Genomic DNA, 26,660 nt, shown 5'->3' with positions numbered 1-26,660 from the left:
GCTGACACCACATGGGGCAACAATATTTTGTACAAAATATGGTCATAACTATGGTCAGAAGGTTAGTTATCAAGACCAGGGTTCTTAATTTCGTTTTCACCCTTATTTCGGTCCTCACCGAAATCTATGAAATTCACGCTTATTTTTTTCTCTTAAGTATCCACATCATCAAGATTAGAATTTATGTAAATTATTATGGTATCAAAAAGTCAGAAGTTTTGGCATCACGACAATATAGTACTTGGGATTCAAACCTTAAAGTCAGAAGTTCCAACATCACAAATAGAGAATCTCTTTCATTGTTTAGGATAGGACGTCAGCGAAGCACCTAGGCGTCATCTAGACTCTTTCGCGCGTCATCTAGACTCTTTCGCACCTTTGGTAAGGGCGTGCTTTGATGATAAATAATAACCATTTAATTGTGACTAACCCTTGTGTTTTAAAGCGGATATATATTGGTTATAATATCATAAGTTTATTTGAATGTTGCCCCTCAATGTGAATTGGAAAGCGGCATGGAGCTAATGCGACAAGGCTAAGGATCTTTCTAGTAACAAGTGTTACAAGGAGATGAAGGACACTTATTGTAATATAGATTTTTCTAGTTTGTAGAACATGGACCCTACTATTAAGAGGGGTTTGATCTTGTGAAGCTAGCCATGAAAATGATGCACACTCAATGCTCTCTAGCACTTTTATTGGTACGGTAGCTCAAAAAACTCATGTAAGATCTTAACAAACATTAATCTTTGCCAAGAGATATGGCAGGTACATTGCATACACACAGACGGGCATGGCTTATTGTTGGAACAAGCTAGGTGTAGGCGCAAGTATCACCCGCATTCTGGACATATATGCTGGCAGTACTCGACGCATTCGCAGTTGCAAAGGTCACATATACAATTCGCCGCAACCGTCATCGCCATGGCAAGCATGGCCAGCATCAGCACGATGGCCACGGCCATCCTCTTGTTCTTGAGCGCCGCCATCATCGTTTCGACCCTCCCTGCAAAATTGAAGATTGATTAAAGAAGAAGGACAGCATCAACAGAAAAATCATATTAATTCCAGCACCAGATTATTATTAATTTGATTAGAAGAAGATGCATGATACCCTGATGATCTCACAACTGCGTCGTCGGATCCAATTGCGACCAGCTGATCGACTCGGCTACGGCGAACTGGCCGGCTTGCATAGCTAGGGTATATATAGGCTAGGTGGCCGGAGAGATTATTTTTTATGACGCCAGTGGCATTATTTAGTTGGGGCATCACGCCGGCTAGATCGAGCTTAGCTGACACCACATGGGGCAACAATATTTTGTACAAAATTGTACTTGTCCAACAGCTTGCAACAAAGTCAAACTTCCAACGATATGCAAAAGGTCAGCAGCGTGTTGGTCTGGCTTTGACGGATAAGGAAGAAGGAAGGCTATACGTAACACCACGTCCTCCAACACCGCACCGCTCGGTCCTTCAGAGAGGCGGGCACGCGTACACATAGCATCCTGCTTACACTTTCATCCTCGTTTCGTGTAAAAGGGTTAACCTGAAGGTGCTATGGCTGGTGGACAAAGGCTTATAAGTTGGCTTCATCCTTACTCAACTAGCAAGGTGGTACTAAACATGCGCACCTGTGCTCATGGGCTACACTGGGCCAACCAAATTAGGCTGGGTGTCACATTCACCCCCCTCAAAGAACCCGACGTCTTCGTCGGTACCGTATGTCCAGTGACGGCGCCATATGCCATGTCGTGTGTCCCATCCAGAGTCTACATGAGCCATGTGCCATATGCCCGCACACTGACCCGTACGTGCAACCGCGAGGGTCGGTCCAACTCACCCACACATGGGCAAATGTCCAGGAACGTTCCTCTTAGTGCACGACCGTACGTCCAATGCTGGCACCATATGCCATGCCATGTGGCCCATCCAGAGCCCACACGAGCCATGCGCCATATGCCCGCACACTGACCCGTACGCGCAACCGTGAGGGTCGGCTCCGATACCATTTGTAACAACCCCGTCCTCCAAAGCCGCACCGTCTAGCCCTTCCGAGGGGCGGGCGCGCGTACACATAACACTCTGCTTACACTTTTATCCTCGCTTCGTGTAAAAGGGTTAACCCGAAGGTGCTATGGCTGGTTGACAAAGGTTTATAAGTTGGTTCCACCCTTACTCAACTAGCAAGGTGCACTAAACATGCGCACCTGTGCTCATGGCCATACTGGGCCAACCAAATTGAGTCGGGTGTCACACTATAGTACTAAGGAGGTGGAGCAAATAAGGAATAAAAGGGAACAGAGGTAAAGAGAAAAATATATAATTTAAAAATAAAAAACACATCATTACTGGAAAACATATCATTTTTATTCCATATGGACTAAATTTCTAGGAGAATTGATGGTCAGAGATATAGTTATGTGACTTAGTGCAAAGCTAAAGTGACGAGTAATTTCGAAACGGTGGGAGTAGGAACCAACCATGATGCATGCTTGTGCTGGTCAACTCAAATTGTTAAGGGGGATGTAACACATGATAGGATGATTACTTCGAGGGCATCAATCATTGCTCAAAATAATTATTCTGCCAGCCAAACTATGGTCAGAAGGTTAGTTATCAAGACCAGGGTTCTTAATTACGTTTTCACCCTTATTCGGTCCTCACCGAAATCTATGAAATTCACGCTTATTTTTTTCTCTTAAGTATCCACATCATCAAGATTAGAATTTATGTAAATTATTATGGTATCAAAAAGTCAGAAGTTTTAGCATCACGACAATATAGTACTTGGGATCCAAACCTTAAAGTCAGAAGTTCCAACATCACAAATAGAGAATCTCTTTCATTGTTTAGGATAGGACGTCAGCGAAGCACCTAGGAATCACTAGACTCTTTCGCACCTTTGGTAAGGGTGTGCTTCGATGATAAATGATAACCATTTAATTGTGACTAACCCTTGTGTTTTAAAGCGGATATATGTTGGTTATAATATCATAAGTTTATTTGAATGTGTCCCCTCAATTTGAATTGGAAAGCGGCATGGAGCTAATGCGACAAGGCTAAGGACCTTTCTAGTAATAAGTGTCACAAAGTCACAAAGAGACGAAGGACACTTAGTGTAATATAGGTTTTTCTAGTTTGTAGCTCATGGATCGTACTATTAAGAGGGTTTCATTAGCATATTGGTTTATATTTATAGAACAGAAAAGTTTTTGGAGGATGAATAAAAGTACATAAATGTTGAACATTACTTGGCCAGTCGGTGAGGTGAATCTATAATACTCGAATTATATTGTTTGCAGGTACTATAAAAGAGGAACATGTATTTGGTAACCACAAGCATATAAACCCAAAATAGAATCGGAGACACAGAAACTGATAGGAAGTAACTTTCCTTGTCCTCATCAACCTTGTCCTCGATGTCATAGGACAGCTCCCGCACTTCCCTTGCCCAGCACTTTGCTTGCTCATCAGGCTCCTCTATATCCGACATCTTTAGGAACGCATGCATGCTCTCTCTAGCTAGGAATTTGACCTCACTTCTTGGCTCCAGTAAGCAGGCTTGTACTCGTCAATCCGAGCCAGCAGCACACCAAGCTTCCCAAGCAGCTAGGGTGCCCAAGGCGCCCTTGCCATACACCCACCACTCCCACCCCCATCGCCTCCCTTTCGTTGTGACTTGCTTGCCCTCAAGTTTGCAGCATATGGATGACTTTTTTTTGAGAGAACAGGAGGGGTGCGAGCCCCCTACTAATTATATATTAATAATAAAAGATAAAAGTTCTAGTTATTACACACGGGAGGGGAAATGACCCCTAGGCGGAAAGTTAAAGAAAGGGTTAAACAGAGTGTAGCCACACTTCCATTTGTTGAATGCGTCTTGCTCTGGCTTTTAACAAAATATCCTTAAATTCCTAAACGAATTTCCTTTTGCATTGCTCTGGCCTTGGATCCAAGTTATTAAACATCCACTCGTTTCTTGTTGTCCAGATGCTCCATGTCATAAGTACAATGATTTCCATGTAGAATGATACTCCTAACTTTGTTTTGATTTGGCCAATGATGTTCATTGTTGTTCTTGTTGCAATGTAGGTGACTCCTATGCTATTCCAGCATGCTTTGGTGAAGTTGCAAGAAAAGAATAAGTGCTTTACCGTTTCCTTTTTTTGCCGAATGCAAAGGTCACAAGTGTATGATTCTAGGTGCATTTGTCATCTTCCTAAGAGATCCCTTGTACTTAAATGGTCCTTGAGCAGAAGCCAAAAGAAAATTTTGTATTTTTTTGACACCTTGATCTCCATAGCCAACGAAAAGTTGGATGGATGCTCCTTGTTCCAATAATTGTTTGATACGCTTTTTTGGTTATGAATGCTGGTGATCCCCAGATGTAGGACCAAGTGTCTTTGTCAGTCTGTAAGGTAGCTTAGAGATCCATTGTTGCAAAGCGATAGCCTGATTATGAGCTTGTGTGGTCAAAGGCAGATTGAAATTCTGTATGAACTGTGGTTTCCCCATTACTATTTTGAATGTGCTCTTGGAATTCGTAGCAAAGGAAAAAAGCTCTGGGAAATCTAATTTTGATAATACTCCATTCCATAGATCATGCAAAAACAGCGCAACTAACCCTTTGTATCTGTCCCGGAGCTTGACCACATCTTTCCACCAGAAGGAACCTTTATTCTGTTCACCTGGTAATTTGCCATTATGGTAGTAATTCTCCCAGAGAAGATGAACCCATGGAATATCCTCCCTGTTGAAAAACTTATGTAAAACTTTAAGAACAGGGCTTCATTTTGGGCACTTAAGTTGATGACTCCCGGTCCACCACTTTCCTTAGGTAGGCATACATGTGGCCATGCAGCTTTTGAAGGCTTCTTAGAACTGTGATCTGATCCTCTCCAGAGGCAATGTTTTCTGAATTTGTCTAATTGTGTTATGACCCCCTTGTGTAATTTGATTGTTGAGATGTGAAACACCGCTGATGACGATAGTACCGAGTTTACCATTTCCAGTTTCCCTCCTTGACTTAAGAACATGGACATTGAATTCAGTCTTCTTTCCACTTTTTGGATTAGGGGCATGAAATGTTCTATCTTCAATTTGACTGTCCCCAAGGGTAAGCCTAAGTAAATGAAAGGTAGGGAACCTATTTGACATTCAAAAGTTTGTGCCAAGCTTTGTAGCTTTTGTTCAGAGATGTTTAACGGCATCATTACTGACTTTGCATAATTCACCTTCAGTCATGTGGACATGGCGAAGATATGTAGTATTTCTTTCAGTACCATTAACTGACGTGGGCAGGCTTCCATAAAGAGTAATGTATCATCAGCATATTGTACAATTGGAAAGTTTGTCCCTGCTCTCTGTGGTATCGGTAGATTGATGTTCCCTATGTACTTTTCATGATTTAGCACTGTTTGTAGTAAGTCCGCTGCAAGGACGAAGATGAGAGGTGATAGGGATCACCTTGTCTTACCCTCCTTTTGCAATGAAAAACCTTCCCCAGAACTCCGTTCAAGAGTATCGATGAAGTTCCTGACCCAAGTATCGCTTTAATCCATTTCAACCACCTGGTGCCAAAGCCTTTATGTTTGAGAATCTCAAGAATTGCTTGATGTTGAATCCTGTCAAATGCTTTCTCAAAGTTCAATTTCAGGATGATCAGCTCTCTTTTCGAGGCTTTGCAAATGTGTAAATATTCGTATGCCCATGCTAGACAATCCTGTATGCTTCTTGTTTTAATGAACCCATATTGATTATGGTGTATGAGCCTCCTTATGACCTGCTGCAGGCGTTGTGCTAAAAGCTTCGTGATTAACTTCAGTGTGGAGTTAAGAAGAGAGATGGGTCTGAAGTCACCAACATAAATGGGACTCTTTCTTGGGCAGTAGTGTGATAAAGGAAGAATTGATGCTTTGTAAGCAGAAATTGCCCTCATAGAAATCTTGCACCAATTTATAGAAATCATGTGCTATAAGATGCCAGCATTTTTTGAGAAACTGTACATTGAACCCATCTGGTCCAGGTGATTTGTCATTTGGCAATTCAGCAATTACCCTATCTATTTCTTCTTTTGTGAACGGTTCCTCTAGGCTGAGAAGGTTGTCATCTTGTTGCAATAAATCCTACAGCTGAAAGTACATATGTGTATAATCCGATTCACCCATCCTTTGTTTGAAAGAGTTCCAAAGAACTTCAGCCTTGGCCTCATGTTGGGTTACCTGTGTTCCTCCTTCTGTCATCAGATGCGTTATTGTATTTTTGGTGTTCTTGATCGAGGCTTGTGCGTGAAAAAACCTGGTGCATTCATCTCCCTGTTTGATCCATTTTACCTTTCCTCATTGCTTCCAGTATACTTTCTGTTGATGCAAAAATTGCTCCAAATTTTTTCATACGATATGTCTGAAGTTCCATTCTTCGAGTGTCAAATCGCTTGTTTCTTCAACTATATCCATGAATTGTAAGATTATTTTGTTGTTTTAGATTGTCGTTGCCAAACTAGGTAATTGTGCCTTCCATGTTTTAAGAACTCTTCTCAAGTTTTTGAATTTCCCCGTAATCTTTTTAGCTTGATCCACATGGTGCAACGGTAAGTTCCAAGCATGTTGAAAAACCGGTAAGAAATGCTCGTGTTCTAACCAGTAGTTCTCAAATATGAAGGTTTGTGGTTTTGGCACATTTGTTTGGACTGAAACCATACAAGGTGTGTGATCCGAGGTATCTCTCGATAAACCTGTGGCAAAGGTATTGGGAAAGGTGGCTGTCCACGCCGGTGAGATAAAGAACCAGTCCAGTCTTTCTAAAAGTGGGTTTCTCTGTTTGTTGGTCCAGGTAAATTTACAGGTCCAGGTAAATTTACAGCATTTGAGTGGCAATTCCACTAACCTTAGTTTGCTGATGGCGTTGTTGAAAGCCATTATTTTTTAACAATTAGCTCCTGGTTTATTTCTATCCTCTAGCCTCCTTAAAAGGTTGAAATCTCCCGCTACAAGCCATTTATCGTCATCTTTCATCTCAATCTCTTTGAACCAATGAATGAATTCCATTTTTTCTTTTGGAGTACAAGGAGCATATACATTTGTTAGTGTTGACACCGAATTTTGGTCGATAAACCCGGTGAAGTCCGGAGTGGAGAAAAATCATCGGCTATCAGTATGCATTGGCAGGTATCCTGTAGATGGCATCAAGAGGGAAAGCTAGCGTGTCATGCAAGGATGATTAAAATAATTGAAGTCTCAGGTAGCCACGAGATGGCGTTCGAATTGTTGGAATTAAATATTTTCTAATCTAGATGCCTCGGCCGAAATCAGTATAAGTAGAAACTTCATCGTGAAAGACTCTGCGGAAAGGAAATTAGAGTCCATGTATTTTAGTATTTCCTTTTATTTAAATATTTTGTATTAGGCAAGTCCCGTACGACTCATGCTAGGAGTGATTAGTTCATGCTAGGAGTGATTAGTTCGGGGTATAAATATGCGCCCAAGGTTATTATAATTTTTATCACACGATCAATAAATAAACATATTTACTTTTACCTTTCGTCTTCACGCCATTGCATTAGGAGTAGGAGTAATATAGCTTCTCGACGAGTTCCTTCTAGCAAGCTGGGCTGCATCGTCCTCGATCTCCGGAAGCTGCTAGCACCCGTCATCAGGTGTTCTAGACTTTAACTACCGGGCGCATCGTTGTGGTTTTGTCTAGTTTTATCTACCAATTATCGAGTATCTTGGATCTTTGACTTACGGCGCATCACTTCTATCTCGATCTACGGTATTCACTAGTTATCCCACCTTGATTAAGCTTACATCGGCTGATATTTATCTGTTTTATCATCTTGCCATTTACGACACATTAATTGTTATTAATTCTGTCGGAATAGATGATAGATCTGTTTTTAATAACCTGGTGCATCTTAATCTTGGCTGCCCCTCGAGTGCCGTTGGAATTGAGTTCTATTATGATTGGATTCATCGGCTGACGAGGTTTAGATTGGTGTCCTGCTGAGTGTTTATAGGCTGCAACTACCGAGCGCATCACTGTGGTTTCACCTAGAAATATTGGTCGCGATATCAGTTTAGATCTCATTTGGCTTGTGGCTCTGGTTGTGGTGGAGCGAGAGCTCGACGGCGCTCTGTTTCCTATCGACTTTCTAGCCGATGGTTATCGTGAAATTATATTGAATCGGCTGATAGCCGGTGAACTACTCACCCTCGTCAAGAAGGATTATCTCTACCTTGTCAGTTGAATGGTTAAACTGATTGTCACGTCCGCGCACACCATGCGCACCAATTTGGATTCCGCACCAGAGTTTAGCATATCTTCCAGGTCCTCATGTGCTAATGCAGGGTCCACCACCGTCAGAATTTTGCATCAACACATTTTGACACGCCCAGTGGGACATAAGATAGAAGACTCACATTTTTTATTCAGATGGTTAAGTATCTACGACAACTATCTCAAGTTTATTAGTTAAGGGAGTATTCATCGGCTTGTTGGAGTTACTTCAAGTCAATATAATATTCCAACGAGAAGAGCCGATTGATGATGTTAATTTCAATCGGCTGCACATTGTACAGATTAATTTGATGCCAGATTAATTATGGAGGAGACCGATAAAATGTCAACACAATTAATTCTTACTGCCGATGTTATATATGGGCCAGTTTAGAAACAAGCGTAGGTACCAGTTTTCTCCTGTCACTCTGCAGGTGAATGAGACCCATTGGGCGTAAGCATTCTGAAATTCTAAAGTGCCATTGAACTTTGCCTTGTTCCAAACTATTATTGATCCCCCCGAATTCCCAACCGAGGGCAGAAAAACAAATTCATCCAATGAGTGAGGACAAATTTTTTTTGATATATACTTGATCAAACGCTTCCCTTTTGGTTTCCTGTAAACATAATATATCACATTTGGACTCATTTATCTTACTTTTAATCGCGTCCCATTTTTCCACCGAGTTGATCCCCTGACATTCCATGACAGCACTCCCCAATTTTTTTTGCCTTGAGTCTGATTCATTATGAACTCTGAATAATATTGGTTGTGCAGCTTCTGATCACAACACCGTCATTTCTATGGAACAAACCGGTCATATAAAACACTGAAAACTCCCCAATGTTTGCCAAAGTACATAACGAAAAAGCAAAATGAAGCCAGATAATCCAACTAATTAACCCAAGCATGTTTACCCACCAATTCACGACAAACGATATTGTTTTGTGGGCCCCATCCTCCCACTAGACATCACTGCAAGGTGTCTTACACTACGGGAAATAGGGAAGATGCCGAGTGCCAGGGGTACTCGGCGAAGCCCCAAAAACACTCGGCAAACGACACATGGCAAAAATCTTGACGGCAAACACTGATTCACCGAGTGTTTTGTGTCGGGCACTCGGCAAAGACTTTGTCGAGTGCCCAGAAAACACTCAGCAACCTATTGTTGAAAAAAATAAAAAAAAAGTCATGCTCCGCCACCAGCACATCCTGCTCCGCCGCCGCCGCCGCCACCTACTCCGCCGCCGCCGCCGCCACCACATCCTGCTCCGCCACCGCCGCCACCACCGCCTGCTCCGCCACCACCACAGCACCACCGTGGATCTGTAGAGGAGGCCGGCTCCACCGAATCCGGCGAGGGGAGGGCCAGCACCGCCGGATCCGTCGGAGAGGGGGGGAGGGGAAGGGGAAACAAGATCTTTGCCCCCCACTCTCTTGGCCGGCCACCACCTCCACCACCGCACCTGCCGGCCACCACCTCCACCAGCACACCCGCCGACCACCACCTCCACCACACCTGGCCCGCCACCACCTCCACCACCACACCGGTTGAAGGGAGCCACCGGTTGAAGGGATCCGGGGCGGAGTCCCCCCCCGGATCCGGGGAGGAGGGCGGGCGGCGGCCGGATCCGGGGAGAGGGGCGGGCCGGCGGCCTGATCCGATCGGATCCGGGGAGGGGCGGCGGAGATGGAGTGGAGGGGGTTGGGGCAGAGTCGGGATTAGGGAGGGGAAGGGTAGGCGGCGGCGGAAATGAGAGAGAGGAGGGAGGGAGGGGCGGACGCCGGCGGGGTAGAAGAAGGGGAGGGAGGGGAGGGACCGGCCGGCGACGGGGAAGAGGGAGAGGAGGGAGGGAGGGGATGGCGGCACAGGGAGGGGCCAGGGGTGCAGGTGGGGGGAAGAAGGAGAGGAGGGAGCTGAGGAGGGGGCGGGTGCGGGGCTTGCGGCCGGGAGGAGGACGACTGGTGGAGGGGGGCGTGCGGGGGATTTTAGGAGCGGCCTGTTTTTTTGGTTTTTTTTTTTGCCTTTGTCGAGTGTCTACCCTATGACACTCAGCAAAGTTTTTTTATAAAAAAAAATAAAAAATATCCAACAGTTTCAAAAAAATACCAAATTTTCACACGAAACAATATATGTTCTCTACTGACTATACAAAAAGTTTTGTAGTCAAACCGAACTCGACCGTCAGTTCGACTCTAAATTTTATCGAATCCTTCTCAAAGTTACTATTCTTCTTCTGAGATGCTTCGGTTTGTAATCATCGTACATGATGAAATGTGCAAAACCTTCTCAATTTTTTTGCACAGCCTCCACGTATTATATCATCACATCATGACAAATCTCATGATTTTCAGACTTTGCTTGTTTTTTTACAATTTAAAAATACTACTACCACACGTTCATGGTCGTGTTTCCTGAACAAGATGTTCGAAATTTCTTTTCATTTCATGGGTCAGGTCTCAAATTGGGCCAAATAACATGAATATCATTTTTCTACTCATTTTGTTCCATAATTTGAATCACTTGCGGTTCAAATTTGACTTATACCAAAAATTTCTTTGAAATGCAATTAATTAAATAAATATAGCAAATAAATCCAAAAATATACCAAATTTTAACATGGAGTACCACATGTTGTATGTGGGGAGTAGAAAAAATTTCAAGGTGAAAAGAGGAAAAAAAATTTATTTTTTTGCCGAGTGTCAAAAAAACACTCGGCAAACCCCCTCTTTGCCGAGTGTTTTTTGACACTCGGCAAAGAGGGTGGTTTGCCGAGTGTTTTATATTAGACACTTGGCAAAGCCCCGATTTGCCGAGTGTTCTTTTTTTGCCGAGTGTTTTTTGCTTGGCACTCGGCAAAGAGCTTGTTTGCCGAGTGCTCGAAAAAAAACACTCGGCAAAAAAAATACACTCGGCAATTTTTGACTTTCCGTAGTGTTAACATCATTATAAGACAAAAGATGATGACGAAGGTCCCAAATCAGTTCTCGGTCCTCCTTCCTGTGGCCGAGCATTCTCCTTCTTCCACCTCCTTGATGCTCTCGTTGCCCTTCTGTCTCTTTGAACTGGCCCCTCTCTTGTCACCTATCAGGTTGGCTGTTGGTGGCTTGGTTCGGAGAGTTGCTTCAGATAACTTCTCTTTGCTTATCTTGCAGAAGTCCTCCCCAATGGCCACCATTGCCTTGGTCGTCGTAGGTGGTACAGCAGCACAGGCCAGGCAGTTCCTTGAGTTGCAGCTCGTATGCTTGAAACCAGCATTGCGGCTCCTTATCCTGGGGCTCCTTCTTGCCCGTGTTTCCACCAGTGGCGTTGACATTTTGATCTTTCTCTGAACACGGGGACCAGGATTAGTTGAGTCATCATGAATATCGTTATCTTGAATTTGAGTATTTAAACATGCAGGTGTTGCATTTTGAGGACAGGCAATTGGAAGTGATAGAGACATTGTTGCACTGATTTTGCCTCCAGACATTAACAATTCACGAGCTTTTGAAGATAAGAATGAACTTGCCCAGTCAAACTTATTAGGTGTGAGCAGCTTAACAGTAAAAAAAGGTGCCCATTCATTAGAGATAGTGATCACCTGTTCAGGGGAGCCCTCCATGGAGAAGAATCTAGTCCAAAGTTGTTGCAGATCTGGGCTAGAAACTGGCTTGTTGTAGGCCTCGTTCAACCTTGCAGCCCACCCTGGATCAGCATCATTACTGTGTCCTGATTCAGCTCTGAACATGTTTACATTTAAGTCTATGTTGAACTGTGCTTCTGGCCCACCTTACTGATTTAACTGAATTGGGTGGAGGAATTGTCCACCTCCATGTGTTCATTCTCCTGGTTTGGCCCCATGTTCTGGACCCCCTGAACTGGAAATGGCATGTGCTGCGCATTCTGTTGGGCCACTGGAATCTGCCCATCTTGAACATTCTGAAGCTGCTGAATGGTGGGAATGGCCAGAACAACCACCTGCTCATTTTCTTGCTGGACTTCTCCTTCTTGCACTTGTTCCACTTGGACTTGCTGCTGCACACTTTCCCCAGAACTATTCCCCTTTTGTCCACTGACATCTGGGGTTGAAAAGGAAGGGAGAGGTACAGACAAACTCAGTTGCAGATCCATCTCTTCCTGATGCTGGTCCTGTCACTACGGGAAACCTTGAATTTGCCGAGTGTAATTACTTCGCCGAGTGTATTATTTCGGGCACTCGGCGAAGGACCGGTTTGCCGAGTGCAATACCAAAAACACTCGGCAAACATAATACACTCGGCGAAGGACCGGTTTGCCGAGTGCCACCACAAAAACACTCGGCAAACACCCACGAGGCACTCGGCAAACACCCACGAGGCACTCGGCAAAGATAAACACTCGGCAAAATGCCGAGCACGTGACTTCCCCGTGCCGCCGCTGTCGCGACTGTGTGACGGACGTTAGGCTTTGCCGAGTGTCTACGGGGGGCACTCGGCAAAGCCACTAGTTTGCCGAGTGTTGTGATGGGACACTCGGCAAAGTGGTGAGTATGCCGAGTGCTAGGGGGCACACTCGGCATACTATTGGGTTTGCCGAGTGTTTTTTGACACACTCGGCAAAAGTAATTTTTTTCCCTCCTCCACCCTCCAAACTTTTTACACTCCACATGTATGGCATTTGGCACTGCATGGTAGAAGGTGGACTATTTTTTGACCTGTTTGCTATATTTAATCAATTAATTTCATTTAGAGTAATTTTTTGATTTAAGTCAAATTTGAACTGCAGGTGGTTGGAATAATGGAATAATATGAGTGGAAAAATCATATTCATGTTAGTGAGTCCAAATTGAGGTCTCACCCATAAAATGAAAAGAAATTTCGAACATTTTGCTAAGGAAACACGACTACGAACGTGTGGCCAAATGATTGTTTAATTCTCAAAAATACAAACGAAGTTTGAAAATTATGAGATTTTGCAAGATGCTATGATTTCATATGCAGAGGCTGTGATAAAAAATTGACAAGGTTTCGCACAAGTTTTGACATATGATGTTTAGAATTCGAAGCATCTCCCGAGAGGATTCGTAGAAGTTGGAAGGATCCGGTAAGATTTTGAGACGAATCGATACATGTATTTCTCATTGAGTCCAATTTTTTTATAGGCTATAGAGAACATAGATTGGTTCATGTCAAATTTTGGGAATTTTTCAGATCCGTTTGGTAATTTTTATTCATTAATTGCACGTATATGAATTTAATAGATATAAATTTAATATGAGCTATAAATCCATGAAATGATGGAACAATATTACTTAGAAAATGAAATACGCAATGTTTAGTGAATTTGACTAGGTTTTTGCAAACTTTACAATCTTTTAATTAATAAAACTAGTTTGACATGAAATAATAGTACTCATTTGCCGAGTGTCAAGGGATGGCACTCGGCAAAGAGCCGATTTGCCGAGTGTCAAACTTGGGACACTCGGCAAACATAGCCGCGGTCCACCTGCCAGTCGCACTCTGAAATCCAAAAAAAAATTGAAAAAAAAATGTTTGCCGAGTGCTCCTGATCTAGCACTCGGCAAAGCCTTTGCCGAGTGCTAGATCACAAGCACTCGGCAAACATAGACGCGGTCCACCTGCCAGACGCACTGCGAAATCCGAATAAAAAAATTAAAAAAAAATGTTTGCCGAGTGCTCCTGATCTAGCACTCGGCAAAGGCTTTGCCGAGTGCTAGATCATAAGCACTCGGCAAAGTGGCCCTATCCACACTTAACGCGCGCCTGACGCCCGGCCACACGCACGCCAACAGCCACGCACGCACACGCCCGCGCCCGCAGCCGCCCGGCCCCCCGCGCCCGCGCCGCCGCCGCCGCCGCCCGGCCCCCCGCGCCCGCGCCGCCCGGCCGCCCGCGCCGGGATAAGGCGCCGGCCGCCGGCCCCCCGGCCTCCCCTGCGCCGCCGCCGGCTCCCCGGCCTCCCCTGCGCCCCCGGCCGGCCTCCCGCGACGGCCCCCCGCGGCCGCCCCCGTCCGGCCGCCGCACCGTCCGGTAAGTTGAAAATGTTGAAAATATTAGAGAATGCATGAAATTAGAAATTAGAAATTAAATGTTGAAAATATTAGAGAGGTGGTAGGATGTGGTAGCATTTATTTTAGAAATTAGAGGCATGGATTTAGAAAATTCGAGAAGAAGGAAGAGTAGAAATTAGAAAATGTTGAAAAGAATAGAGGTGTGGTTGGTTGTGGTTGTGGTTGTTGGCCATCGTGCCAACTCTTTGGTGAGATTGTGGTTGTCGGCTATCGTGCCGTTTATTATGTTGCAGGTTTTGGAAACTTCCCCGTGCAGGGGAGTTGCTGCCGAAATTTTGACTTAAACAATGCTTTGTTTCTTTTGTTGCAGGAGAGGCTTACAAGGACCGTCCTCGACTCGTCACTTTGTAGGATAGCAAGGTGAGGCATGCTACACCTCTCTTTCCGTATAATGTTCGTATATCACGTAACCTAGTTAGGCGTCTCCCGTTCGAAAGAGATACGGTTGGAAATATGCAGATCTTTGCATATCTATAATCGTATCTGTTTCGAATTGTCCACGTTTTTTGGACAGCCCGAGGATGTGTAGGTGGGTTTAGTATCCATGGTCTACTCCGACCCGAGATAAAATTTCGGCAGCACCTCCCTGTTGTTCTCCAGATACACAATCTCCTATCAAGGACGTGTATTTGGAGAACAGCGGGGAGGTGCTGCCGAAATTTTATCTCGGGTCGGAGTAGACCATGGATACTAAACCCACCTACACATCCTCGGGTGGGATTAGGACCTATCTTTACCTAGTAGACAATATAGGAACGTGTATATGCAATGTGAATTTTGTATTACTTATTTAAATGGTAGAGGATGGAGGATCGTCAGTGGATGTACACGGGTCGCACTAGTCAGAATACGTTGACCAATGAATGGCTTGACAAGACGGATGCTTTCTTGGAACGGGCGTTTGCAAGTGTCAATGGAGCTCGATCGACTTGGTGTCCGTGCAGCAAATGTGGAAACATGCGTCGGCAAACCAAGCTAGACATGGGCAAACATCTGGTGAAGAACGGATTTACGTCAGACTACACCAGGTGGATCTACCATGGTGAATCTGACCGTGGGAGAGAGGAGGTCTTGAGACAACACATCGAGGAATTTGATGATGATGCCGGGGTGGGAGACATGTTAAATGACTATCATGAAGCACACTTCGAAGAGGCACGTGGGGAGGAGGAGCCAGAGGCTACCGCTAAGGCTTATTACGAAATGTTGTCTGCGGCACAGCAACCCCTTCACGTCCATACCAAGGTTTCTCAGCTAGATGCCATTGCACGCCTAATGGCTGTGAAGTCTCAGTTTAGTTTGAGTCGAGACGCGTTTGATATTATGTTGACAGTTTTTGGAAGCCTGCTTCCGGTTGGTCACATCTTGCCAAAGAGCATGTATGAGGCACAGAAACTCCTTCATGCACTTAAGATGCCATACGAGCATATACATGCTTGCCCGAAGGGATGCATCTTATTTAGGAAAGAGTATGCGGAAGCAAAATACTGTGTGAAGTGTGAATCGTCTAGATTTCTGGAGGTTGACTATGGTGACGGTCAGAAAAAGCAGCTCGCAATTCCTGTGAAGGTTCTACGGTATCTTCCTTTCATACCGAGGATCCAACGGCTTTTCATGACTGAAGAATCCGCGAAACAGATGACATGGCACAAAAATGGCCGTCGCTATAATCCTGAGAAGCTGGTACACCCATCCGATGCTGAAGCCTGGAGAAGCTTTGATGCGATTTATCCTGCAAAAGCTCTAGAGGCCCGTAACGTACGCGTTGCGTTGGCAACTGATGGGTTCAATCCTTATGGAATGGCGGCCGCCCCGTACCTCCCCTTGCTCTAGTGCTTGGTTTTCCAGGTCTTGAACTAGTAGTTGCATCTGGGCCTGTATGTGCTCCTCCTCATCAGGGTCCTCATTTGAGTCTGGCAGTGGCTCATTTTGCAGATTGTTTGGATTCTGAATTCCCAAGAGTACAGCCTTTTGATTTTAGGTCTTTCAAGCACGGCCTTCAGGTGGAGGCAGCTGTCTGGCAGGAGATCCTTCTCATAGATGCCAGATATCTCCTCTCCTGGGGGAAAAAGTACAAGAAACACTGTGAAATAAACTTTTTTAAAAAATAATATGATAGGTAAATAAGTATATAATATGGTCCTTGGGTGATCCCGGCCCGAGAGTTCACCCAGTTGGTGCTGGAAATAAAAATGCAGCAAAGATAAGCTGATGGTCGTCAGACAGCAACACCACCCACACACCCTGCCATATGCTACTGCATGGCATAATTACTGATTACATATGCCAACAATCCGCCATGGACAAAGCACATCGTCATGTACTTCCTCCGTTCTTAAATATGACACTGTTTACTTTTTACTCCAACTTTGACCACCAATATCTATTGAACGAGTAAGTTAGCTAAAGTAAAATGCGTATCATTATGTCTATTATCAAATATACTTTAGATTTAACTTGTAGGTTTATCTATTTAAAAAAAATTTGTAGAAAAAATGAATAGTCAAACGAATGAAAAAAGTCAACGGTGTCATATATTTAAGTATGTGTATTATCAAATGTACTTTAGATTTAATTTGTAGGTTTATCTATTTGCAAAAAAAATTGTAGAAAAAATGAATAGTCAAACGAATAAAAAATAGTCAACGGTATCATATATTTAAGAACAGTATATTTTAATTTGCACAAATCGACACCCGCGGGGCAGATGTCTCGATCCTAGCCCTGCACAACCAGGCAAGCATCATCCAACCATCACAGAATGTTTTCATCTTTCACGCCATGGGATTATTCCCCCAGGTCAGGCGCCTTCTCGGCAAGCACGCGGCCGTTGCGGGGCAAATCAGTCGCATTGATTTATGTTTATTGGGCAGCCAAATCCGTTGGGCTCAATCAGTCCCGAATTGCAATGCAGTGGTGCAACGCTAGATCGATATCTACTGGTCAATCCTACTTGCACAGCAACCAATATAATTATGCCAAAGAAAAAAATGAAAAGGAAAATTAAGGAGAGAAGAAGCTCACCGGCACCGTTGTACAGCGGCGACTATGGAGGTCGCCAGGTTGGCTCTGTGTGTGTGTGGGTGGGTGTGGGTGGGGGGGTGGGGGGTGGGGGCTTCTCTCTTTCCCGGACATCGACTCCCCGCCTCCCCGGCAATGGTCGGCGGTTGGTGGTGGGCTGGTGGTGAGGCGGCGGAGCGCCGCCGGCGGATAGGCCAGGGCGAGGCGGGGGCGTCGCGCCGGTGTGATTCGCGGAGGACGGGGGGCGCCGCGGTGGCGGGTGGACGGTTGGCGGCGTGACGAGTCAGCGGCAGCGCCGGCGCCGGCGTCGAGAGAGTCAGGTGTGCCACCGCATATTACAAATCCGTTCGGCCCAATCACCCAACTTGTGTTTGCGCTCAGCCCAATTAACTATGCCGCCTGCCGGCCCGCCGCCCACACACTTTCTTGGAATTTTTTTATTTTTTTATTTTTTATTTTAGCATTTTGCAAAAATATATAGTGAAAAAAATTGCAAATCTAGACCTACGCCGCCGTTTGAAACGGCTATAGCCAGATGAAACGACGGAAGAGGTACTGTAGCATCCTTACCACCGTTTCAACCGGCGAAATCTCCCACCACTCGGCACTACACTTTCAAAAAATTATAATTAATTCATATCAATTCGGATGGAGATAAACTTTATATAAAAATTGTAGATCTCGATGAGATCTACAACTTTATGGTTTAAACTTTTTCATTTTATGTTATATTGGTGCTCAAATAATCGACACAAGTTTCAGTTCAAAAAATGATAAATGATTCATATGAGCTCTAATAAAGATAAGTTTTATATGAAAATTGTAGCCCTCTACGAGATTTACAACTTTTTAGTTCAAACCGTTTTCATTTGGAGTCATTTAATTGCTCATATAATCGATACAAGTTTCAGATCTAAAATTCAATTTTAGATCTGAAACTTGTGTCGATTATTTGAACACCAATATGACATTAAATGAAAAACGTTTCAACTACAAAATTGTACATCTCGTCGAGATCTACAATTGTCATATAACGTTTATCTCCATCCGAGTTGATATGAATTAGTTATGATTTTTTGAAAGTGTAGTGTCGAGTGATGGGAGATTCCGCCGGTTGAAACGGCGGTAAGGATGCTACGGTATCTCTTTCGCCGTCTCATCTGGCTATAAATTTGTAAAAAAAAATAACTATATATTTTTAAAAAATGTTAAAATAAAAAAAATAAAAAAAAATTCCACGTTCTTGCCTTCGCATGGGCTTTGTTGGTCGGAGAAAGGTGAGGCGCAGAGGCCCACCACCTCTTCTAACGAAACTGAATTTGTGGACAAATTCAAAGAATCAACAAACAGATGCTGAAACGAAACCCATTATGATTATACTCTTATCAGACCTCAGTATGTATGTTCTCCAAAAAAAAAATCAGAGCTCAACATAGCAAAATTTGAATGCCCATCACGATAAGAAACCAAATACGGAAATAGCCATGGTCAACAGCAAAGCAGTGAACCATAATTGGAGGGTAACCAAGAACCAAACGGAGAAATAACCAAAAAAACACACCAGATAGCACATCTCACCGAACATACATTGACAGTATATCAGACGACTCGCCATGCTTTGCTAAAACGGCCAACAGCAGGCCACATCAAGTGAAACATCCAGCAAGTTAAACTTAGGGGATCTTTGGGAGATAGGGGCTAAAATTTTAGCCCCTATCACATCGGATATTGGACACTAATTAGAACATAAACTAATTAGAAAACTAATTGCACAACCGCTGAGCTAAATCGGGAGACAAATCTATTAAGCCTACTTAGTCCATGATTTGACAACGTGGTGCGGATATTTGGACATTAATTAAAAGTATTAAACATAAGCTGATTACAAACCTAATTGCACAACCCCTAGGCTAAATCGGAAGACGAATCTATTAAGCATACTTAGTCCATGATTTGACAACATGGTGCCATAGTAAGCGAATGATGGATTAATTAGATTTAATAGATTCGTCTCGTAATTTAGCCTAGTGTTATATAATTAATTTTATAATTAACTCATGTTTAATCCTCCTAATTAGCATCCGAACATTCGATGTGACGGGGAGCTCCTGGTATCCAAACACACCCTTACCACGCATACTACGATATACTAGGCACGAGTCACCACGGGTGATAAACTTCTCAGCAATTTAACCTTACAAGTTACAGAGCTCAGGATGAGTTCATGGCTCAAACAGTACTCTTCTCAAACATTTAAAAAGGTTAGCTAAAACAGCTAACAGCAGGGCACATTAATTGAAGCAGAACCACATAGACATAGGCCACTAGCAGATTCCAGCAAGTTAACATGATAGGTAGGGGTACCGAAATTGTAATCTACTTCGATACAGATTCATCACCGTTCTGTGCCGTAGGAAGAGGCTCCGAGCTGTTGCTGCTATCGCCTTTTGAGGATGCTGAATCCACCGCAGGCTTCTTCGGAGCAGGTTCAGCTGAGATCGGCATGATGTTAGCTCGCTTGACGCCTCTGCCTACAACGCCAAGGTCAGTCACAGTACTTCCGGTGCTTCCGGTTGTTGCTGCCGTAGACATGACGGAGGAGTCAAAGCCATTGTTCGAAGTGGCCATCTGGGAAGAGGTGAAAGATGCAGCTCTTGGCATCCCATCAGCAGCTTTCTGCGCAGCAGCTGCCCTGGATGCAATCACCTTCATGACCTCTTCCATAGGGTTTGGGTGCGACATGGCTTGCTCCAGGTCTTCAAGCTGAACACAAAACAATTCAAAGATGTTGTTATTCCTTTAAAGCAAGACAAATCATCTTCACTACTGATACAGTTTAAGGCTCATGAAGCAAAACAAAAATGAAACTAAATCATTTTACCTTCTTCTCAAGTTCAGTCAATATGCCAGTAAGCTGCTCTATCTCAGCTTCACGAGCTGATTTTTCTGAGCCCCCTTCAGCAGCAGATTCACCATCTTTACCAGGCAAAGAAGCATCATTGGAATTTTTCAGAGACTGTATGCGTGACTTGCATAGTGAAATCGCTTTTGCACAATATGGGATTGCATCTCCAATCTTGGATGCGAGCTCATAAACCAAACATATGCGGAAGTTTCTAGGACTGAATCAAGGAAATCGACAAAGGAAAAGCAAGAAAACAATACAGGGTGTGAGGATGTAATTTTATCATCTACATTAACAAGTGCATTCAAGTAAAGCTACAAGCGCATTATCTGATGAACCAAAATGAACTGAACTAATATATAGACTTTTAAAGAAGGCACATCTTTAGGCAAAAGTCTTCCGTTTTACAGGCTACAATGTACCCATAAAGAGAGACCAACAGACAGGTTGCAAACTGGATTTATATAATAGTATGGCACACAAGATTGTATAACTGTCACAGAGGATACAGTTCCACAGTTCGACGATGATCAGGCTCAACCAATTGCTCCAACATGGCTAAAGCTTTCATGTAGTCACTGAGTGAGTTGTCTATGTCCTCTGAAATTAAATGAGGGCCATGAGTATTAACAGCTCACCAATCAAATGCAAGACTGTAACAAGGAAACCGCGACTACCTCTTTCCAATGCAACTTCACCAAGAGCAGAATAAATTTTTACTTTCTCAATAGTGTTGTCTGGGCTCTTCTCAACTATTGCCCTAGCAATGTCCAACATTTTCCACGAAAGATCCAAATCAGAATCTTCTTCATCTCCCATCTTCTCATCATCGTTATCGTCGTCATCATCGTCATCCTTCTCGATTTCACCATTTCCATCCCCGTGATCTTTGCCATTTGAGCTTTCACCTAATAAAGGACTATATCAATATCTACCAGAGCCAAAAAAATACATGGAACAAAACCATCAATTTAATCATTATTAGCTCAGCTTAGGTACTGTTAGTATTGGACTGTGTGTTAAAAGAAACAAACACATTAACACCAAACTACAAAGGAAAATTGTATCTTAGTAGAAGTTGGCCCATGCAAGCACACTGATCAGGCAGCTAGTTGCATGAGGATCAAATAAAGTTAGTGCTCCAGTGACACCTAACTGTTTATTCTAGCATCGTTATTCAAGTACACAAGATAAGGACACCACAGAATACACAAATCTAGAAGAAAAATAACTGAATCGCACCCACAAGACAAAGCTTATATATGAGCACTCAAAGTATTTTCTATTGTCTAGTAACTCATTTACTATTGATAGCGAAAAAGTGGTTTGAGAAAAACAAACCACTTTGAAGAATGAGGTGCTTATGGAAATTAAAGACATTAGTTCTACCACTTAACTATTGGAGTACTTTGCAAACACATCGGAGCAAATTATTGATAAGGGAGGAATTCCACATAATATTAGCAGGTGTAAACAGATGAAAAGAATATTTCATACTTAGTGTTTAGTTATAAATTATCAAAATAAACAGAATCATAGTGAGTTTCAGTGGACGTTGCTACATGAGGTCAGAGTATACCTTCTTCAGCACCAACTTTCCCAGAAGACACAGCATCCTCAGCATTGCTACCAGAGGCCTTTGAGCATTCACTATCAGCTTTAGCAGTTGTACTCTTCACTGATTCTTCATTTGGTTCACTCTTGGGAACATTGCCCAAAGGATCAGTCTCCTCCTGAGCTTTGTATAGCAGGGCACATCCATATTTGAAATATGTGCTGGCACACTCTGGAGCGAGCTCCCCATAATGTGCAGTCCTAGTTGGTAACATAGGAGGAATTTTTTCAGTGCACCATTAAAAAGGTTCTTAACAAAACTTACATCAAGCCAGAAGAGGAAACGTAAAACAAGTCAGAACAACACAATCGAGAACTGAGCTGCAGAGATTTTCATCAGCAATGTTAATGGTACTATCTGTTCAATGTTGACTTTGTTCACTGTTGATTGAACTTTGAAACATTTGCATATTCTCACACAGACAACACGGTTTTCTTAACTATTTGCGCTTTAATTGATTGTGAAAACAATTTACGCATTACTACCAACCAACACAGGGCTCATGATCTAAAATAAAATAAAATAAACAAACACAGACACAACGCTCACAGCTTGATAGCCAATTCCACTAATCCCTGATAATGACAACCATCCTCCTTCTCGCTCACTAACAAAACGAAACGAAACCACTCTTACTAGGCAATTTACTGTAGAACCCCTTAAACCCTAGTGAACAGAATCCCCGAATTACACAAGCGCTCGTGCCAAATCCAGCAGATCCAGAGAGAAACGCACCGCACCAACCACCAATTACTCCAAAAACTCACCAACACGCGGGTTCGCTTCAGGCAACTAGGTCGGAGGGGGGGGGGGTGAGGGGAGGAAACGAAACCCTAACCTGATCTCGAGCGCGCGGCTGAGGCAGTCGACGGCGTCGACGAAGTCCTCGTCCTCGATGGCCTTGGACCCCCTGTCGAAGAGCTCCTGCGCCCGCTCTAGGGTTTTGGGCTCCTCCTCCCCCTCCGCCACCTCGCTGGGGTTCGGCGGCGGCGGGGCCTGGGGCTCCTCTAGCGGCGCGGCCGCGTTCTCCGACGGGGAGGCCATGGGCGGATGGATTGCTTCGCGGCGGCGGCGGCGGGTTCCCCTTCTCGGCGCGGGGAGCGGTGGGGGGGAGGTGGGGAGAGGGGAAGGGAATGGGGAGATTTTGGGGGCACGGAGCGCGAATTCTCGGGGATATCTTGGCAGGTTGCCGCCAACGGGGGTTTCAGGATGGGCCTACTTGGGCTCGATGAGTGGTGGCTGTGGGCTGTCATGGGCTGTTTGGTTGGCCCAACATGTTGCTTATTCTTTGTTCTTTTGTTTTTTTTACCCTCGTTTTTTAAGGGGAAAAAAACTCACACTTTTCCCTCAATTTGAGCATATGAAATTTCGCATCGTTTTCTATTACCTCCTGCTTTGCGATTTTCCTTGTTTCTCAGATTCAATTCCACCATTTTTCTTTTTGGAAAAAGAAAAGGCAAAGCCCGTTCCCTACTTTTTGGATTGCAGCCCATATTGTGTCGGATACAAAAGCCAATCACGTAACAATTCAAATATCAGTGTTTTGCATTTCGCGAAATATAATATCTTTTCTCATCCACTCCTGCATAATATGGAGTACTTCCTCCATGACACCGTTAACTTTTTACTCTAATGACCATCAATATCTATTGAAATTGAACGAGTTAGTTACTAAAGTAAAATGTGTATCATTATGTCTATTGTCAAATGCATGAACTCTAATGACCATCAATATCTATTGAACGAGTTAGTTACTAAAGTAAAATATGTATCATTATATCTATTGTCAAATGCACGAGTAATTTTGATCATCAATATCTACTGAACGAGTTAGTTACTAAAGTAAAATGTGTATCATTATGTCTATAGTACATTCAAATGTGTATCATTATATCTATTGTCCAATGTACTATTGAACGAGTTAGTTAACTAAAGTAAAATGTGCATCATTATGTCTATTGTCAATATCATTATATCTATTGTCAAATGCACGAGTAATTTTGACCATCAATATCTACTGAACGAGTTAGTTACTAAAGTAAAATGTGTATCATTATGTCTATTGTCCAATGTACTATTGAACGAGTTAGTTAACTAAAGTAAAATGTGCATCATTATGTCTATTGTCAATATCATTATATCCATTGTCAAATGCATGAGTAATTTTGACCATCAATATCTACTGAACGAGTTAGTTACTAAAGTAAAATGTGTATCATTATGTCTATTGTCCAATGTCCTATTGAACGAGTTAGTTAACTAAAGTAAAATGTGCATCATTATGTCTATTGTCAAATGTATAAAATATGTATCATTTTATCTATTGTCAAATGTACTATTTTATCTATTGTCAAATGTACTATTGAACAAGCTAGTTAACTAAGTAAAATGTGTATCATTATGTCATAATTGTCAAATGTACTTTAGATAGATTGATTGAACCCGTAGGTCTATCTATTTGAAAAATATTTGTAAGACGAACATTGAATGGAAAAAGTCAACAGTATCACGAAGGGAAGTACATACTACATGCATGTAGTATACTCCTATATGCTAAGGTCAAAAGGGGAGACTGCCGACTGGGTCCGCATGATGAGGAGGAGGATGCCATGATGATGATCTCAGCAGTAGCCGAAGCAGTCAACGAGGATGGCCACAGCGATCTCGGCGCTCAGACGACCCGGCGGCGACGCGCCGGCCGCAACCGCACCAGCGTCGCCGTCGCCCGCCCCCGCGTCCTTCGTTCCCGTGCCGCTTGTACTTGGACCCGCAGCAGCCGTCGACGCGCCGTCCTCCTCCGATCCTCCGAGGCGGCGTGACGCCGTGGCGGCGGCGCGGCCCCGGCCCGGACGTCGTCTCGCTCGCCCTGCGCGCGCGGCGGCGCCCGAAGAGGCGGAGCCGAGGTCCTGGAGCATCGCCTCCCGCCCCCGCAGCCCGATCATCTCCACCGCCGCCGCCGATCACCAGCCGCCGAACGCGCTCGACATCGCGGCCGGGATGACGGCCGAGCAGCTCGTCGTCGGAGTTGCCAAGAAGATGACGATGGATGGAGATCTCGGGGCTTGGTTAGTCTTGTCCCGTTCTCTCGCCGAGAAGGCGCGGTCGGTGTGGTCGTTTTTATAGTGGGACTGATGGTGTGGTCGGCGGGCGGTGATCAGAACGCGCGCGAGAGGAGACGCAGACGCGTGTCGGGCTGGGGGCAGGAAGGAAGGCGCGCGCATCTGGAACCGGGAGAGATGTCGTCTCTGGTTTTGGCCCCCGGGATGGGGAGAGGAAGCTTCTGCATGCGGTTTTGGAGGCCCAGACCACAGCTTCGGCTCGACCTCGAGTAAAATGCATGGGCGGTAAGTAAACTTGGCAGCTAATGTCGTTCTACTTTGAAGTTCTTAAACTTACTAATTGGTTCATGTAAGGTTCAAATCACAGTTGCTTAGATTAAATGTCCACATGTCTGCCAACGTGGAGCTAGGTGGAACCCCTCACCTTCTAATTCTCTCTTATCTCCTCCTCTTCCTCCATGGCTCTCTCCCGCAACAGGAGTAGCAGCAGGGGGGGCTTAGTTGAGGCAGCAGCGGCCTCGCGTGGGTGGATGGTGGGTGTGCGCGGGCGGGCGGCGGCGGCAGCGGTCTGGTGCGGGGGAGATGGTGGCGGCAGACTTGTGCAGGCACGCGACATGGAGGAACACAACATGCATGATCTCTTGTGACGATATTTCCTTAGCTCTTGTTGCTCATGATGCATAACCCACTTACCCACACACACCTCAGTACACGCTATTACAGTCTTACAGATGTGCTATGCTATTACTGCTGCACTTTGGTCCAAGCACATCACAAAAAGAGCATTTGAGTAGCAAAAACGACTGTTCCAGTTACGTGTCCCTGAATTTTTTGGTGGTGTTCGGGTCGAAACGGCCCAGCCATCCGGACGAAATTTCTTTGTTTCTTCTTCGCGACGTGAGCCCACGAAGCTGGACGGCCCAGTGCCCACGCTTGTTCCGTAAGATGAGAAGGATCTCGCGTTCTCGACTAGCAACGACGACGAAAGCGCGAAACCCTAGCCGCGCGTGACGCGTCGTGTTCTCCATCTCCAGCCACGAACGAGGTGGGTGCCATGGCGCTGCGCTATGTGTGTGTCACCGCCGACGACGACGGGCACTGGAGGACCTCTCGCCTGCTGACGACGACGACGACGACGGTACACCGCTGTTGGCCAGACCGATCGGCACCAATCAACCAAACCTGCTGGATTATTCTTGCATGCAGCAAGAGAATTAACGATGTTCTTATCTGGCATTGGCGCCAATCAACCAAACCTGCGTGGCTCGATCTAGCTATTGACTGTTATAGGTATCAATCCATTGAAAAAAAGTTAGTTCTTGATCATTGTGCTCGATTTGTGCTGGCTAGCACAGAAAGTATCTGTGCTGGAGGGTGGCTAACATCGTCCGTCAGCACAACCCGCTCTATGCTGGCAGACGAGCACCCACTAACACAGACGCTATTTGTGCTAGTTCAAAGTTGCTTGCGGTGCACCGCAAACCGTACGTGATATATTGTTTCTTTGATCTTAGGCTGCTGCTGGTTACTTGAGTGGACCTGCTGCTGCTCGGAAGATGGTCGTTTGCTCCCGTCAACAACAAGCGCAGAGAACTCCCGTCAGTTGCTTGTCCATCAAGGTCCTCTATACTAGAATTAAACAAAGATCACCATCGTTGATTAATGTCAGTGTTGTGCTATTACATTCCCTTTTGTCAGGTGCTTTAATTTTCCACGGGGACGTAGTAAC

At 44.4% G+C, this 26,660-nt stretch overlaps 1 protein-coding gene and 1 long non-coding RNA gene across 2 annotated transcripts; both read right to left on the bottom strand.

Annotated features, from left to right (window-relative positions):
- Positions 1 to 666: 666 nt before the first annotated feature.
- LOC117846018 (uncharacterized) lies at positions 667 to 1,221 on the bottom strand. The gene is made up of 2 exons (XR_004638199.2): positions 1,115 to 1,221; positions 667 to 1,006 (listed from the first exon to the last, which is right to left on the bottom strand). It is a non-coding gene; the product is annotated as an uncharacterized lncRNA (long non-coding RNA).
- An 18,301-nt stretch (positions 1,222 to 19,522) lies between these two features.
- LOC117845844 (uncharacterized) lies at positions 19,523 to 23,007 on the bottom strand. Its single transcript, XM_034726929.2, has 6 exons — positions 22,711 to 23,007; positions 21,837 to 22,072; positions 20,935 to 21,165; positions 20,767 to 20,857; positions 20,234 to 20,468; positions 19,523 to 20,115 (listed from the first exon to the last, which is right to left on the bottom strand). Exons 1-6 carry the CDS (start codon positions 22,914 to 22,916, stop codon positions 19,729 to 19,731), a joined length of 1,386 nt encoding a protein of 461 aa, XP_034582820.1. The 5' UTR covers positions 22,917 to 23,007; the 3' UTR covers positions 19,523 to 19,728.
- Positions 23,008 to 26,660: the final 3,653 nt, after the last annotated feature.

Source organism: Setaria viridis, chromosome 2 (genome assembly GCF_005286985.2).
Source record: "Setaria viridis chromosome 2, Setaria_viridis_v4.0, whole genome shotgun sequence".
Taxonomy (NCBI): Eukaryota; Viridiplantae; Streptophyta; class Magnoliopsida; order Poales; family Poaceae; genus Setaria; species Setaria viridis.
Note: the sequence above shows the minus strand (reverse complement) of the source record. Positions and strands in the feature narration are given on the sequence as shown.

Excerpts from the sequence above, each read along its gene's own strand:
- LOC117845844 (XM_034726929.2), bottom strand. The coding sequence starts at position 22,916 with ATGGCCTCCCCGTCGGAGAACGCGGCCGCGCCGCTAGAGGAGCCCCAG. Across the intron at positions 20,858-20,934 it reads TGAAGTTGCATTGGAAAGAG|AGGACATAGACAACTCACTC; the intron begins GTAGTCGCGGTT and ends ATTTAATTTCAG. Across the intron at positions 20,116-20,233 it reads TGACTGAACTTGAGAAGAAG|CTTGAAGACCTGGAGCAAGC; the intron begins GTAAAATGATTT and ends TTTTGTGTTCAG.